The 14003-nt window shown below is 51.8% G+C and overlaps 1 protein-coding gene and 1 long non-coding RNA gene across 2 annotated transcripts in view; one reads left to right on the top strand and one right to left on the bottom strand.

The window, feature by feature from the left end:
- The window catches only part of LOC106723986, a 12095-nt gene extending 7841 nt beyond the window's left edge, over positions 1-4254 (top strand). The window contains exon 3 of the long non-coding RNA XR_001359738.1: positions 4186-4254. This is a non-coding gene — a long non-coding RNA (uncharacterized LOC106723986). The remainder of the gene's footprint in view (positions 1-4185) is intronic.
- Positions 3960-14003, bottom strand: part of SCUBE3 (signal peptide, CUB domain, EGF-like 3) — a 20821-nt gene continuing 10777 nt past the window's right edge. Inside the window, exons 8-22 of the mRNA XM_014529627.1 lie at positions 13563-13685; positions 12962-13078; positions 12367-12492; positions 11962-12078; positions 11694-11798; positions 11285-11401; positions 10820-10978; positions 10374-10589; positions 9882-10043; positions 9509-9676; positions 8833-8994; positions 8235-8432; positions 7611-7763; positions 7408-7487; positions 3960-5156 (exon numbers count right to left, since the gene is read on the bottom strand). Coding sequence (XP_014385113.1) covers positions 5007-5156; positions 7408-7487; positions 7611-7763; positions 8235-8432; positions 8833-8994; positions 9509-9676; positions 9882-10043; positions 10374-10589; positions 10820-10978; positions 11285-11401; positions 11694-11798; positions 11962-12078; positions 12367-12492; positions 12962-13078; positions 13563-13685 — 2153 coding nt within the window. The 3' untranslated portion in view covers positions 3960-5006. The remainder of the gene's footprint in view (positions 5157-7407; positions 7488-7610; positions 7764-8234; positions 8433-8832; positions 8995-9508; positions 9677-9881; positions 10044-10373; positions 10590-10819; positions 10979-11284; positions 11402-11693; positions 11799-11961; positions 12079-12366; positions 12493-12961; positions 13079-13562; positions 13686-14003) is intronic.

A 14003-nucleotide genomic window follows, 5' to 3' on the forward strand; every position in this document is an offset into this window, starting at 1 on the left:
TTCTGGGGTTTTGTTTAGCTTCTATATTTGTAACAATGTTTCAAACTGCAAGCTCAGAGGCCGGCAGCGGCAGGCGGGGAATGTTGGAGTCCTCCGTCACTGAAGCAAGCAAGCCTCATGTTCGCTTCAAGCTGCCTGGCTGCCGGCCGCCATCTTGGCTGGCAGTTAATTTGCATATTGCCCTGATTAGCCAATGGGAAGGGTAGCGGAGGTACGGCTAATTGCCATGTTTCTCTTTTATTAGATAGGATTAAGAGAGAAGTCAGAGAATGGCCCCAAGTTGGTGGCCCCAAATTTCATGTCGGGAAATTATAAAATTGCAGCAATTAAGATTTACCTGTCATCTGAACCTAGAATTTGGGACTGCTCATTTATGAGATTGGAGCTTGCTCTCCCGTGCCCTGTAGTAATGGTGGTAAAATTTCATAATTCTGTTTCATGGCATAGAATGTACTGCATAAAAAGCACAACCTTGGGTGAATCTCGTTGCTGGTACTTTGCTAGAGGTGGGACATCTTAACTAGGGAGGTGTCTGAGCCACTCGTGGCCCTGGCCAGATTTTGGGAACTGTACTGTGATGAGGAGGAACAATATCCTAAATTTCCCCTGCTCCCTAGATCCCCCTTGGGGCCTAATTTTTGATACTGCTTTTAAAAATAGACAAAAGGGACATGCCTTTTCAAATTCTAAAACCATTAGGAATAAGGTGGAGAAATGAAAAATTTGGGCAAGTGCAGAAGCCAGAAGACACTTTGTTTATTCTAAGCTTTTTTCTGGCTCTAGGATAAGCTACTGAGATGGAGGAAAAGATGCCAGGCTGAGGAGTTTCATTAAGTATTTTAATAATAATAATAATAAAAAAGGACAATACAAAATCCAAACATTTCTTTTTACAAGTTCAGATACATTTTTTCTCCAAGTGCAAAATATTCTATGAACTGCATCATTTACTGTTGATTGTTGATTGTGTAGGAGATACTTATTATATCGGCAGCAGTGGAAGGCAGATATAAATACAATATTTTGAGATTTCTTCTGCATGGAAAAAAGAAAACCTCCTACGTGATAATGGTTATTCTGAAACTTCAGTTCAACTCACACAAATGAATAAAGTTTTCAGTTTGTCCATACTACTATAGTCTGTGTTGTCTAGATAGGCTGATAACAGAACTGGGGATTCTATTCCCTGTAATCATATATTTTCTTAAAGGGTTACTAGTCCAAATAATGGCCCAAGGACAGGATGTGCTACCATTGAGACAGGTTGAATTTAAAGACATCCTTGTGTTATTTGCTTCCACTTTTTTTCTTACTGTGCTTAAGAAGCCAAGCAGATTAACATTATTTCCTGGCAATGGTCAGTTATCCTTTGTCGTCTCCCTTCGTCTCCTAGTTTGAGCCTCTTATATTGAGGTTAAGCAGCAAATACAAAAGTTTGAATGCTCCATAACGTTTTCTGACATTTTGAGATATGACCTCCTAATCCACTCCAGAATCACCTTAAATATGCATATGGAGAACATTCTCAAATATAAAAAGTTTCATTAGTACCAAAAATCAGGCCTGTATTACTGAACTTTCAGCAACAAATATGAGCCTCACCAAACTAAACCAATCAATCCTGGGGAAGTCAGAGCAGTCATAGCTCAGTGCCAGCCTCTGGGCATTTGTAGGCCTAGGGCAGGTGGCAGCTCACGGCCAGACTCTGATCATTTTTTTCTCACTCAGAGTTCCCTCAGGCTTAGTGAATGGGCCTGGTCCAATACAGAAAGAGGGAGGCAGAGAAGTAAAAGGGATTACATGCTGCTGAGGCTCTAAGTGCCTTTCTGATACGCATTACTTGATGCTCAGAGCCCCTGCAGAAATGGCTTCCCATTCCCAGACTCAGATCAGGGCAGGTTTTGTACTAAGAGAAATGAAGCCTTATAACTATAAGTACTGTGGCCCTGTAAACACCCATCCTCCTGAGTGGCCTCTGGGCTGATTCATGAAGGATTCCCATTTACACCATCTTTCCACTTCCCCAGCCCTCCTTTTGTGGGTCACGACCCCTGAAAATACATCCTGCATATCAGATATTTACATTACGATTCATAACAGTAGCAAAATTACAGTTATGAAGTAGCAACGAAAATAATTTGATGGTTGGGGGTCACCACAACATGAGGAACTGTATTAAAGGGTCGTGGCATTAGGAAGGTTGAGAACCACTGGGAGAGTCCCTGAGTGTTGACTCCTCATTCAGTTAGTTTGATGCCCCAGAGCTGGCTTCATCCATAGGTTCAGTGAACAGTTGTCTGGGTTCTTACACCCCCCACCCCCCAATTTGGACAACCTAAATTAAACTTGGTGGACATTAGCAGGTCTTCACCTGCTCTCCAAGATCTGCCTTGACATCAGTTAAGAAGCCTAGTTAGTGGCCTATACTTTCCAAACTGTGGAAATCATTTGCAGGTCCCAGAAACCATGGAATAAACTATTGGAGGAAGTGTGTTTGTATACGTATGGGGTGACAGGAAAGGAAGAGTGCAAGAAGCCAGACCCTGAAGGCATAATTTGGGAAGCACTCCGGCTGGCTTTCTAAGAGAGATGCAAATGGTAGGAAGAGAGGAATCAGAACGTTATCCTAGCTTCTGGCAGAGAATGAGGATGGTCAAAGTTAATAAAAAATCAGTTTTATGGCCTATCCCAGGAAATATGGATTAACTGACCATTTTCCTGCTTGGAGGCAGCCATTCTGGATCTTTATAGTGACACTGTCTTTGATCCAGAGACACGAAGGGAGACAGACACTCCACCCCTAAGAGCCATGGTGTTGGCTAGTGGATGTGAGGGGATATAGCTGTGACATTGGCTACGTACTCCTTAAGGCTGTTTGGATAGTAATGCTACTGATTGGGGAAAGGGGGTGGAGGCCAGGCTTCTTTACTTAGTGTGGAGTCTCCTGGGGGAGCAGTGGCCTAGAACAGTCACTTGGAAATAAACACTGAGTCAACTGGTAGCCTTTGATGGAATAGGACACAGCTTTGGGGGAATGAGAAAGAACAAATGGAAAATAATTTTACAGGCAGCAGTGGATTGAGGCTTACGCATGGACTTACTTCTTCTTCCTCTTGAAAAGCAGTAATTGAGGCAACTAGGCTTGACGTCAACTCAGAGAGGGAATGGACAAGTTCAGGCAAACAACTTCATGCCTGGATACCTGTCCTATTCTTGGCTTCCTCAGCCTTGTCTCTGGCCTCAGGGCCCTTGGTCAGCCCATCCCCAGGGGGTTTGTCCTGGTCCTCTTCCATGTGCACACCAAGGGGAAACAGGAGGAAGGCAGGGAAAAGATGGAGGTTTCCCTCTTGGGGTAGAGAATCACTGACCAATTCCATCGGCTTCTACAATCATGAGTTCCATACTGAAACATGGAGAGGCATAGGGATAGCAGGATTGGTTTAGCAAACACAGGTCCCTCTCCTTCCTGCTCCACAAAGTCCCCAGAATTACTGTCCTACACATCAGGTGCCTCGGAGTTACAGCCCTGGGTTACCCACACCGAGAGCTCAGGAGGTCTGGATGGCCACTGGGTGAGGAGTACAGACAGATCAGATGCTCCAGCACTCAAAGTTCATGAGATCCAAAACCTTTCTCTTCACTCCAAACATATACTCTTCTGTTGTGGGCAGCTATAAATAGGGTTGCTCTAACACAGGAGAAAGAAACAAAACCAAAAAATAAAACCAGAAAACAAAAACCCCTCCCTCTAGACAACATAGACTTAATGATTGCACTTATTAGATGTAGACAGGGTGGGCAGAAGGCTTGCCAAGTGCACACACATTCCTCTTGCTGCCCATAGCCTGGGGCCAGAGGTAGGTGGCTCTGGGCTGGCTGCAGAGTGGGGTCCTCTTGGGTGGAGCCCACAAGCCATCTGAGGCTACAAGGGAAAGCCAAATCTGGGGTCAGGCCCAGGCTGGCTTCTGCTTAGCAGCCACGTTTCTTTAAGGACAACACTTAGCAAGGGGAGTAGGGCTCCCCCAGGGAGCACTCGGATCAGGGTGAGGGGATGGCTGGGCCAGGGAAGACGAGAAAAAGGATTAGGGTTTGAGGCTGGCTTCCAGTTGTTCTGTAGTCTAGTCCTTTAGATGATGCAATTTCTTTGTTTTTTTTTCTTTTTTCTTTTTCTTGGCGATGCTCTAGAACCTGGTTTCTGTCCTGCAGAGCTACATATATAGTCTTTCTCCTGGGGAGTGACAGCAGCACTTTCAACATGGTAATGCCTGCTGCTCTTCCTCACTCGGCTGTGTCCACTAGCCCAGTGGTGTGGGCCTTCTGTAAGCCCTCGTGGATTGGACCCAAGCAGACATGGCAGAAGTAGAGGAGCTGTCTAGACCCGGAAGCGGCTGTGTGGGCGGTCCAGAGCTCAAACCCGAGGTCCAGTGCTCAAACCACGTGCCCCAGAGGACCAGTGCTAGCATTAAGCCTGTAAGTCAAAGGCCTCTTTGGCAGAACCTTGGGCTGTTAGAATCACCTGGGGGGAGGGGGATAGCTGGGGAGCCCAGCCAGGGGACATTTTGGTTCCTGACTAGTAAGGCACAACCTTATAATGGCAGAAGCCCCTCTTCTCCCTCCCCATTCCCCAGCAGACCCATTTCTTTCTTGGGCCTCTAGCATTCTTCTAAGCTGAAGGGGTTAGGGATGTGAGCTGGTAACGTGGGCAGTGTGGCTGGAGAGGGGTACTGTTCCTGCACCCCTCAGGGGGAACACAGCCAGTACTAAATGGCTTTTCCAGGGAGAATGCAGGAAAAGGAAAAACAGGAGACAGGTAAAGAGAGAGAAAAAGAGGCAGAGAGACAAGGAAAGGAGGCTAGAGCGACAGAAAGGGAGAGTTCTTGGTCTATATAGTGATTTTTTTTTTCTCTAAAAGAGAGGAGAGAGTTCCTTATCTGGGGGTGGGGGCTGCCGGCTCTGAGGGCTGAGGAATCTGGGGTCTTCAAAACCTGGGTCTTGGGCACAGGGCACTATTTGTAGGGCCTCAGGAAGCTGGAAACTTTGGAGCGGAGCAGCTTGATGAAGGATTTTGGCAGCATCTCCTTGTGCTTCTCTGTGTATTTGAAGTAGTTCTGGGGGTGAGCCAGCACCTCGAAGAAGGCCTTGATGAGCTTCTTGTCCTGCAAAGGGTGGCAGGTGGCAACGTGAGTGTCAGCAGGGGAAAGAGGGACCCCGCCTCAGCTCAGCGGCAGCCCCTCTTGCTGTCTGACAGGGCTACTCCGAGGTGAGCTGGATCCCCATCCCCACTTCCTGTTCCTCCTTTAGAATCTACAGCTCAGTCAGTGGCAGCCCCAGCCTTCCATGGCCCAATCCTTGAAGCCATCCTTGACTCCTCTTTTTTGCTCACAACCACAGCAAGTCCTGTTGACTCTACCTTCAAGATATATCCAGAGTCTGACCACTTCTCACTGTCTCCACAGCTAGCACCCTGTCTAAGCCACCATCGTCTCTCACTTGGACTATTGCAAGAGCTTCCTAACTGGTCTCCACGCTTCTACCTACCCTATGCTTCTACAGACTGTCCTTCCCCAGAGTGACTTTTTAAAAATGTTTAATTAGGTCATGTCCATTCAAAACACTTCTCTGCTTCTTTTCACTCAGTAAAGCCGAGTCCCTTGCATGGCCCATTCGTTGAATGTGATCTGTGCCCTGTTCTCTCTCCTCCATCCTCTCGAATTTTCCTTATTTTGTTGACCACGCTGGCCTTCTCAAAGTTCTTGGACATGCCACACTGCTCCCATGCTCCATAGCTTGGAACACTCCTCTCCTGATCGTCTGATAGGTAGTCCTTTACCTCGTTCAGGTCTCTTCTCAGAGGCCTTCCCTGAGCAACCTGGCAACGTGATGTGTGGAGAGCCTCGTACGTGCCAGGCACTGTGCCTTAGGACTCAGATCTTCCAGCTTCTAGGGTAGGTTCTTTCCACTGCATCAGCAGATTTTTAAAATAAGAGGTGGGGCTTTCAGCCTCTCCTCCCCACTTTAATCAAAACAGCTCGACTACTTTATGCATTAGAATTCCATAGCATATCTATATAATAAAAACCCAGTGGTCGTAACGCCATAACGACCAAAGACCGGTCACCAGGAGGTGACTTGACGCTGTGTCCTGCGGCGCTGGCGGGACCTGACTCTGGGTCCCGTGGCACGCCGGGTCTGGGTCTCACGTGATTTCGTGCGCTGAGCCCCTAGTTTGAAATAAGGGTTCAGATGCTTTAAAAAATGTGTTGTTTTTTTGGTTTTGTTTTTCTGTTAATCCTCACTCGAGGATATTTTTCCATTGATTTTTAGGGAGAGTGGAAGAGAGAGGGAAAGATAGAGAGAAACACTGATGTGAGAGAACACATCGATTGGTTGCTTCCTGCATGAGCCCCGACATGGGCCCAGGCAGGGAAGGAGGCTGCAACCAAGGTACGTACCCTTGACCAGAATCGAACCTAGGACCCTTTGGTCCACAGGCCAACGCTCTATCCACTGAGCCAAACCAGCTAGGCTAAAAAATGTTTTAAAAGCATTTCTGAAATGATATTCTTCGCAGTCTGCAAGTTCTAGAAGATTTTTGTTATCATGTCCACTATTTTGATGATAATACAAAAATGATTAACATAGAGACAAACCTTTTTAAAATTAATAATTTATGAAGGACTGTGACTAGGACTATAGTTTCTTAAGTAAGATTTTCTCAAACTGGGATCCACATGACCCAGGTGTCTAGTTGATTCTTCAATGCTGGAAACATTTCTTTTCCCTTAAAAGAGGTCTTTACTGAATTAACTCAGAAATACTGTGCTAATTTGCTTTTCTGTGGGAGTAAGGGATGGAAGGGACTTAAGCAAAAGCATTTTTTCTACCTAATTTTCCCTAGATTTAAAAAATATATATATATTTTATTGATTTCAGAGAGGAAGGGAGAAAGAGAGAGAAACATCAATGATGTGAGAGAATCATTGATCGGCTGCCTCCTGCACGCCCCCTAATGGGGATCGAGCCTGCAACCTGGGCATGTGCCCTGACTGGGAATCAAACCCTGACCTCCTGGTTCATAGGTGCCACCCTGGCCAGACCCTAGAATTTTTTATGGAAGAGGTAGGGGACATTACATCTCCTCATCTTCCCTTTGTCTTCCCCCAGGTGTTGGTAATACTACAGTCAGGTGGGCTGAGGCTCAAATTTCAGCTTAACCTCTGGGCAACTTCTATAATTCTCTGTGCCCCATATTTCTCACTTGTCAAGTGGGAATGAGGAAAGTACCTAATTCACAGAGCAATTGTGTGTATCCAATGAGAATATTCATGTAAGCACACAGCATATTGCCTGCACATTGTTACATACATGTTCATTAAATGTTGGCTATTGTGATTTATATCCACTTGCCTTTAAAATCTCCTGGTGGTTTTCAGATGCATAGAGCCGACCATCTCGCACAATGTCTTCCACTAGCTGCTCATAGTCCTCTGCGAAGTCAATCCAGGGGAAGAGCTTAGCGGTGGGAACCTTTCTGTTCCCCTTGCCGCCCCCCAAGGCCCTTGAGCCTCCCCTTTCTCAGCCACCTCCCTGGCTCTCCTGTCCTTGCTCACCATCGTAGGTAACATAGGGGATCTGGAAGCCACGGGCACTGTTGGCCTCGCTTGTCTTGAAGTTGATCCAGAGCTTCCTGGAGCGGGCTGTGAAGGCGATGGGGCGCTCGTAGGTCTGGCAGGTCTCATAGGTGGTAATGGAGGATGGGGAGGCTGGGAAGGCAAGCAGCATGTCAGGGGAGCAGCAGGGCATGCTCCCCAAGCCCCCTCCTGGAGTGAGGGCTGTGGGAGGAGGAATCACGCTGAGAGGCGTCACCTGTGCATGCGCCGCCCCCACCCCCATACATATATTGTCTCCCACCCTCATGAGCTTGTTCCACAACTCCTCTTTGACATCCTGGCACTCACAAAGCGGAAGAAATTTGACATTTAAATGAATGGAACAGCAAAAATGCTAGAGGAGGACGGTGGCACATGTGACACTGCTGGAGTTCTGGTCCCAGTGCTGCCTTTCTTAACTGCTTTCCACCCACCATGCGCATCAGGGCTGTTCTCCTTTGTGAGCGTCTCTCCTCCCAAGGCCTCCCGTGCCACGGCCCCAATTCTTCCTGTGCCAGTTTTCTCTCTTTCCCTCCCAACCAGATCTGGACTGCCCTTCCCTGGCCCAGCTGTGCAGCCACCCACAGTTCTTTCTCATGACGAGGACGTCCCCACACTCGTCCTCAGACGGCAGGAAGATCTCGGGTACCACGATAAGAATCTTGCGCTTGGGCGGGGGGTTGATATTCCAGACGCACTCCACGCCGGCTGGGTAGTTGCCTGGGTAGTTGGGGGACTCGATATAGCCAGTGAACTCACCCAGCTCCCCACCACACTGACGGTCTGTAGCCAAGGGCAGCGGACAGAGCAAGAAAGAGAAGTGAAGTCAGTGGGGAAGCGGGTTGGGGAAAATGAAGAGCTCTGAAGTGGAGATCAGACACACGTAGGTAGCTAGCCACCTTCTGAGCTCATCCTTCCTCCAAGTTCTGGGTCCCCTTCCCTCCTGCTCTGTTAGGACCTTCTTATCTCACCTCTCCTGTTTTTGCCTCCCCATGACCTGTCTCCAGGGAGAGAGTGCAACTGGTCTTGAGCCTGAGTGAGTTGGGGAGAGACGGAGGGTGGGACGTCCCTGCCCATCCACACCCTAGGCCCGCTCCCTGCTGGTTATCTCCCACCTGCTGCTTCCTGTGCCCACTGCTCCCGGCCTCTCTAACCCCTTTCCTGCTGCCGGGCCTGCACATACTCTTGCACTGGGCTACGCTGGTGGAGCCGTCGAAATCAGTGCTTGTGTTTCCTGGACAGCGGGTGCAGAAGTTCTGGCGGAAGTCAGGCTGATAGGAGCCCATGGCACAGCGGATGCAGCGATGGATGCTGGTGTTGTAGTAGTGCCCCGGGGAGCACTGGACTGCAGGCAAGGGGGAAAGGGAGGCGTTAAGGTGGCAGGCAAGTGGGAGTTCTGGGACGTGGGATGGGCAGGACACATTTCATCCTGGAGAATCAGGAGACTGAAGACACCACGGTTTCTCCCAGAGTCCCAACCTTTCCTCGTCATGCCAGAGTTCAAGGCAGGGAAGGCAGCTTGACAGTGGTTGGCTGCAGTGCCCATCCTTTTCTTTCAGGCACTGAGCGGTGCCAAACCTGCACCGAGACTCGTTTGTAGTGTTGGGGAGACTGTGCCACCAGTTTTCCAAAGCAGAAGGGTAATCGTTACTGTTATTTATCCCCCAATTCCCAGGCTTGTGGCTGCGGCGGGTCAGGATGGGCCTATGAGCAGGATGGTGTGGCTGGTCGGGCAGCTGGGCCTTTCTTAGTTTGGGGAAGATGGCGGAGCAACAAACTTGGGTCTACTCTGGAGACTTGGGGAGTTTGGGGAAGTGTTGGGGGGAGGGGAGCCTCTGGAGGGGGAGTAGCCTACTCACCTTTGGTGTCACAGTCTTGGAAGGAGGTGGCCCCCTCGTGCTTGGTGGTGAGGCCCCCGCCACACGGAAAGCACAGAGTCCGCCCCGCTTCAGGTTGGTAGGTGCCACGGGGACATGGCTGGCAGGGCTTGAACCCATCCACAGAGTGCTGGCCCGGTGAGCACTGACCTGCAATGAACCAAGGGCCCAACTCTGATGGGGATGGTCCTGGTCATCCCTTTGGGGTCACCCAGTCTCAGGGGACAGAGGCACACAAACAGGATGTTGACTAGGAGAGTAGCCTGGAGCCTGGGCCTGCCCTTGGGAAATCCCATGCCCATGGGCATCCCAGTGCCCACCCTACCCCACTCTGCATTGTTTGTTCCCCTGGCACCTGCACATGTGGTGACGTTGGTGGCTCCAAGAGGCCCGTGGGCATCACTCCCAGGGCAAAGGTCGCAGGAGAGCTGCCCTTCTCTCTCCTGGAAGGTGCCCGCTGGGCATGGCACACACTGCTCCGTCTGGCCGTGGTAATACGTTCCCTGCGGGCAGCTGACTGAGGGAGAGTCGGCTGTGCTAGCCACCCACCCCCCCTATTTCCCACCACCCAGGCCTGGGACTCCCCTTCCCGCTCCCCCAGATTTAAGGAGAATCTCTGTCTGGAAACAGAATTCTATGTGGAAGAATCAGGGGCCAAAGCCATGTGCAGGAGGGTTGGTGGCCCCACCTGTTGTCCTAGATTTCAGCCTGGGACCAGGGAGGAGCAGGAGGGTCTTGGCTGCCTCCCAATTTGAGAGATGCAACTGAGGCCGTAACATATTCTGCTCTGGTCCCAGCTGGGTCTTTCTATTCCCATGCTCCCCTATGTCCCAGCAAGCTCCCTTACCACACTTGGCCCCCGTGCGGTGCTGCCCAGGCCTACAGGCCTCCACCAGCTCAGCTCGCTCCCCAGCTACCGGGCCCGGTTTGTGGGCCAGCTCATAATCAAGGCCCGCCAGGCGCAGGAGGAAGCGGTCCTGGTTGATGGACTTTCTAAGCATCTTCAGGGACCCTTTCAGCCGCCGTTCCATCCGCTGTCGGAGGCAGGGCAGCCCACAGCTGGCTGTGGCGGGTGGTGGTACGAGCCAGAGGAGGAAGAGAAGAAAGTGGCTGTGAGCAGTAGGGGAAGAGCAAAGCTGGGGCTACAGGTGAGAGGACTGGCTCCCGGGCTTGGCATTAGGCAGGGTCTGCCCCTCGTACAGGCCCCAACCCTCCCCCTTGCGGTTGAGACCTGTGGTTGCCCTCCCGCCGCCCTCCCTTTCCACCCTCCTCCAGCCGGGCTCCCAGTCCCACCTGTGGTTTCTTCGGCTCTGACCTCTGCCTCCAGTTCCAGGGTGAGCCGAGTGACTTCCTTGCCTGGAGGGGTCCGGGCCCTGCGGCCCTTGCCCTTCCGAGAGGAGTCACACTTGAGGTGGATGAAGGTGACCTGGCAGTCGGAGCAGGATGCAGCACCTGGGGGAAGGCCTTGTCACCCCAGGTGCCTCCTGGGGACGGGGAAGTTCTCGCTCCAGCTCTCACCCTCCAGCCCAAGCCTGGCACTCCTCACCACATCTCTGACTGCCTCTACCTCCCTTCTCTTCTAGTTGGAGAATGTCCTGGGGCTTCCTTGGGCTCTATGCCTACATCTGCTCTTGCCCCTGCTCTTTCTAGAGTTCAGGGTCCAGTGGGTTTTCGGCCATCTCACTAAGCAGAAGAGTTGAGGGGTGGGAAGAGTTTGATGGCCAGACAACCTATTGGAGTGGGGTCCCCAGTCCAAACCTGGCCCCAGGATTCTGCTGGCCTCCTCCATTTTGCCTTTGTTTCGCAGGTGCAAACGACATTTGGCGTCCTTGATCTTGAAGGAGGCCCGCTGTTTAACCGACAGCACTGCAGCCTCTAGAGGGATGGGAGAAGCTCAGCAGAGCCTGGGAGCCCTGGGGGTGGGATGAGGGCTGTGGGGGACAGTGAGAAGCTGGGCAATAAGCCAGGGCTTGGCTGGAGGAGAGGGATTACAAAAGCCAAGGCAATCAGATGTTAGGGGAAGCGGGAGCAAGGCAGCAGGGCTGGAGAATTACAGAGCAAAGAAAGGGAATCCAGAAAAAAGTAAGGCCAGTGGTTAGCGAAGAAGAGAAATCGGGGTCAATTAGCAAGAGAATGGGGTGGGAACAGGCCTTAGGCTGGTGCTCACCATGGCAGTGGTTGGCATTTGTGCTGTTCCCGGCGTGGCCAGCTCGGGCTGGAGCGGCCCTGGGGCTGGGGGTGCCACAGCTCACCGTGAAGCCATTTTCCGACTCTGAGAGAAGGGGGCTGTCACAGCTCTGACCTGCCCCCCAAAAACCCTCACTGGTCGGACATCTCTAAGGGCAGCAGAGTTGCTGCCTGAACAGCCAGTCTTCCTCCCCCCTTACCCTGCCCCCTCCCTCCCCCCGGGCCCTCCAACAATCTCCCCTATGTACCTGGCAAAAACCGGGCCCGGGAGGGGCAGGTCAGGGCACAGGTGTCCTTCTTGCCAGCGCGGTTGCAGCTGAGCATAGCTTTCGAGGCACCAGGACTGCTCTGACACTTCACAGGCTCTAGGAAGGGAGAGAAGCCTGAGGAGGAGCGGGCCTGCTGGTCTCACCCTCTCCCTCAGCTGGGTGATGTGGAGGAAGAGAATTAGCTACGTGCAGAACTGTAATTGTCACTTACACAGAGACTGATGAAGGAAGGAAAGGGTTATTTCCTGGAGCCTTCCTGTGTCTAACAGGTAGCTACACTCTCCACCCCTATTACTACCTCACTTTCCTCAACGTGAAATGCTTTGCTTTCCAGAACCCCTGAAATGGTAGTGCCAGCTGCGGCCAGCAGAGGGCGATGCCCACCTGTACAATCCTTGCCATTCCAGTGCAGTCGGCCCTGGCCTGCGGGGCAGGTACACTGGTAGCTGCCAGGAGTGTTGATACAGCCAAAGCGGCAACCTCCCCGGTTGATGCTGCACTCATCCACATCTGGGGGGAGGAGGAGGAGAAGGAGCCAGGGAGTGGGCAGTGAGTAAGGACCCCGGGTTAGAGTTCCAAGCTTTTCAAGATGACTACCGGTCTGAGAAGAGGTCAAACCGAAGACCTCCTTTCTTTATCTCTGTCCACAGTCAAAAGAATGATTGAGAAGGGGCCAAGGTGATGAGCCTTGTAAGCCTTCCCCTGCTACCTACCAGTGGGGCTGTAATTGGGAGCTGAGGATAGGAGTCAGGGGAAAGTGATGGGGATGGGAGATGGAAATTTTGGAGGCAGGATGCCAGTCCCTGATACCTGATTCCCAGTTGTCTTAACTCCTCCCATTTCATCCTGATGGATGCAGACATGGCACGTGTACCTGGGGATTTGCCCATAGCCACAAGCCAACTCAGGGGCTCGTTCAGTTGAGCGGTGAGGAGGTGAGAGGGGCCTGGTAGCCGAGGGTGCAGATTTTCTGGCTTACCCCCACAGTGGGTGACACCATACAGCAGGTAGCCATGATGGCAGAGGCACTGGAAGCTTCCCGGTGTGTTAACGCACATGTGGTCACAGGTTCGATCAAAGGAACACTCGTCTATATCTGGAAGAGCAAGGATGCAAGCCGGAGTCTGTCTTGGGGGACTTGGCCCTGGGACCCCTTGCTCAGGTGAAGGGCCCAAGTGAGAGGCCTTGGCTCCCTCCTTCCATTGAAAGCCCCTATGAATGGCCCAGCCCTAGAGTCAGCGATGCAGCAATGCTCCCACCCCCTGGCCCTCCGCTCGCATCCCTGGAGTCAGGAACTGCGAGACCGGATGCCTCTGGATCAGGGCCACTGTGTGTGGTTAGGCAGGTCAGACCCTACAAAGGATATGAATTGGGGTGAAACCCCTCCCTCCCTCTGCCAAGCCACGCACCCCAGTGCAGAGCTGGGCCACCAAGAAGGCGTGCGTTTGCTAATTTGCAGCACGACCCTGCTTACAGAAGGTCTCCACCGTGTCTGCTGACTTTCTCAGGCTCTGGCCTGCTTGAAACTCTCCACCCCAAGAACCTGTCCAGGGCTTTCTCCTTGGCCCAAGTCGACTCACCCTGGCAGTTCCTCTCATTGATGAGAAGCTTGTAGCCCTTCTTGCAGCTGCATTCAAAGCTGCCCACCGTGTTGCGGCAAATGTGGTCACAGCCCCCGTTGTTCAGGCGGCACTCGTCTATGTCTGGGGAAGCAGGGCGAATAGAGAAAATCAAAGGTAATACTGAAGGCTGGGGACAAGCAAGGATACGGGATCACGCCCTGCCTCACAGCCGGCATCACGGAGAGCCCTGAGCCTGCGCCTTCTGACTCCCTCCCACTTCTTCCCTGTTCAGGGGATTGTCTGTGCCATTAGCAACACCTTTCCTCGGGCTGAGTCCCCTAAGAAGCCAGGTCAGGCCCTCGGGGAGCTGCCTGGAGCAGGAAGTAGGTGGGCTTCTGACTAACAGGGCCAGTCCATGCCCTTCCCCAAAGGCTGGAGGATGGGGTTTGTTCCTTTCCT

Source organism: Myotis brandtii, unplaced genomic scaffold, assembly GCF_000412655.1.
Source record: "Myotis brandtii unplaced genomic scaffold, ASM41265v1 scaffold687, whole genome shotgun sequence".
Lineage (NCBI taxonomy): Eukaryota > Metazoa > Chordata > Mammalia > Chiroptera > Vespertilionidae > Myotis > Myotis brandtii.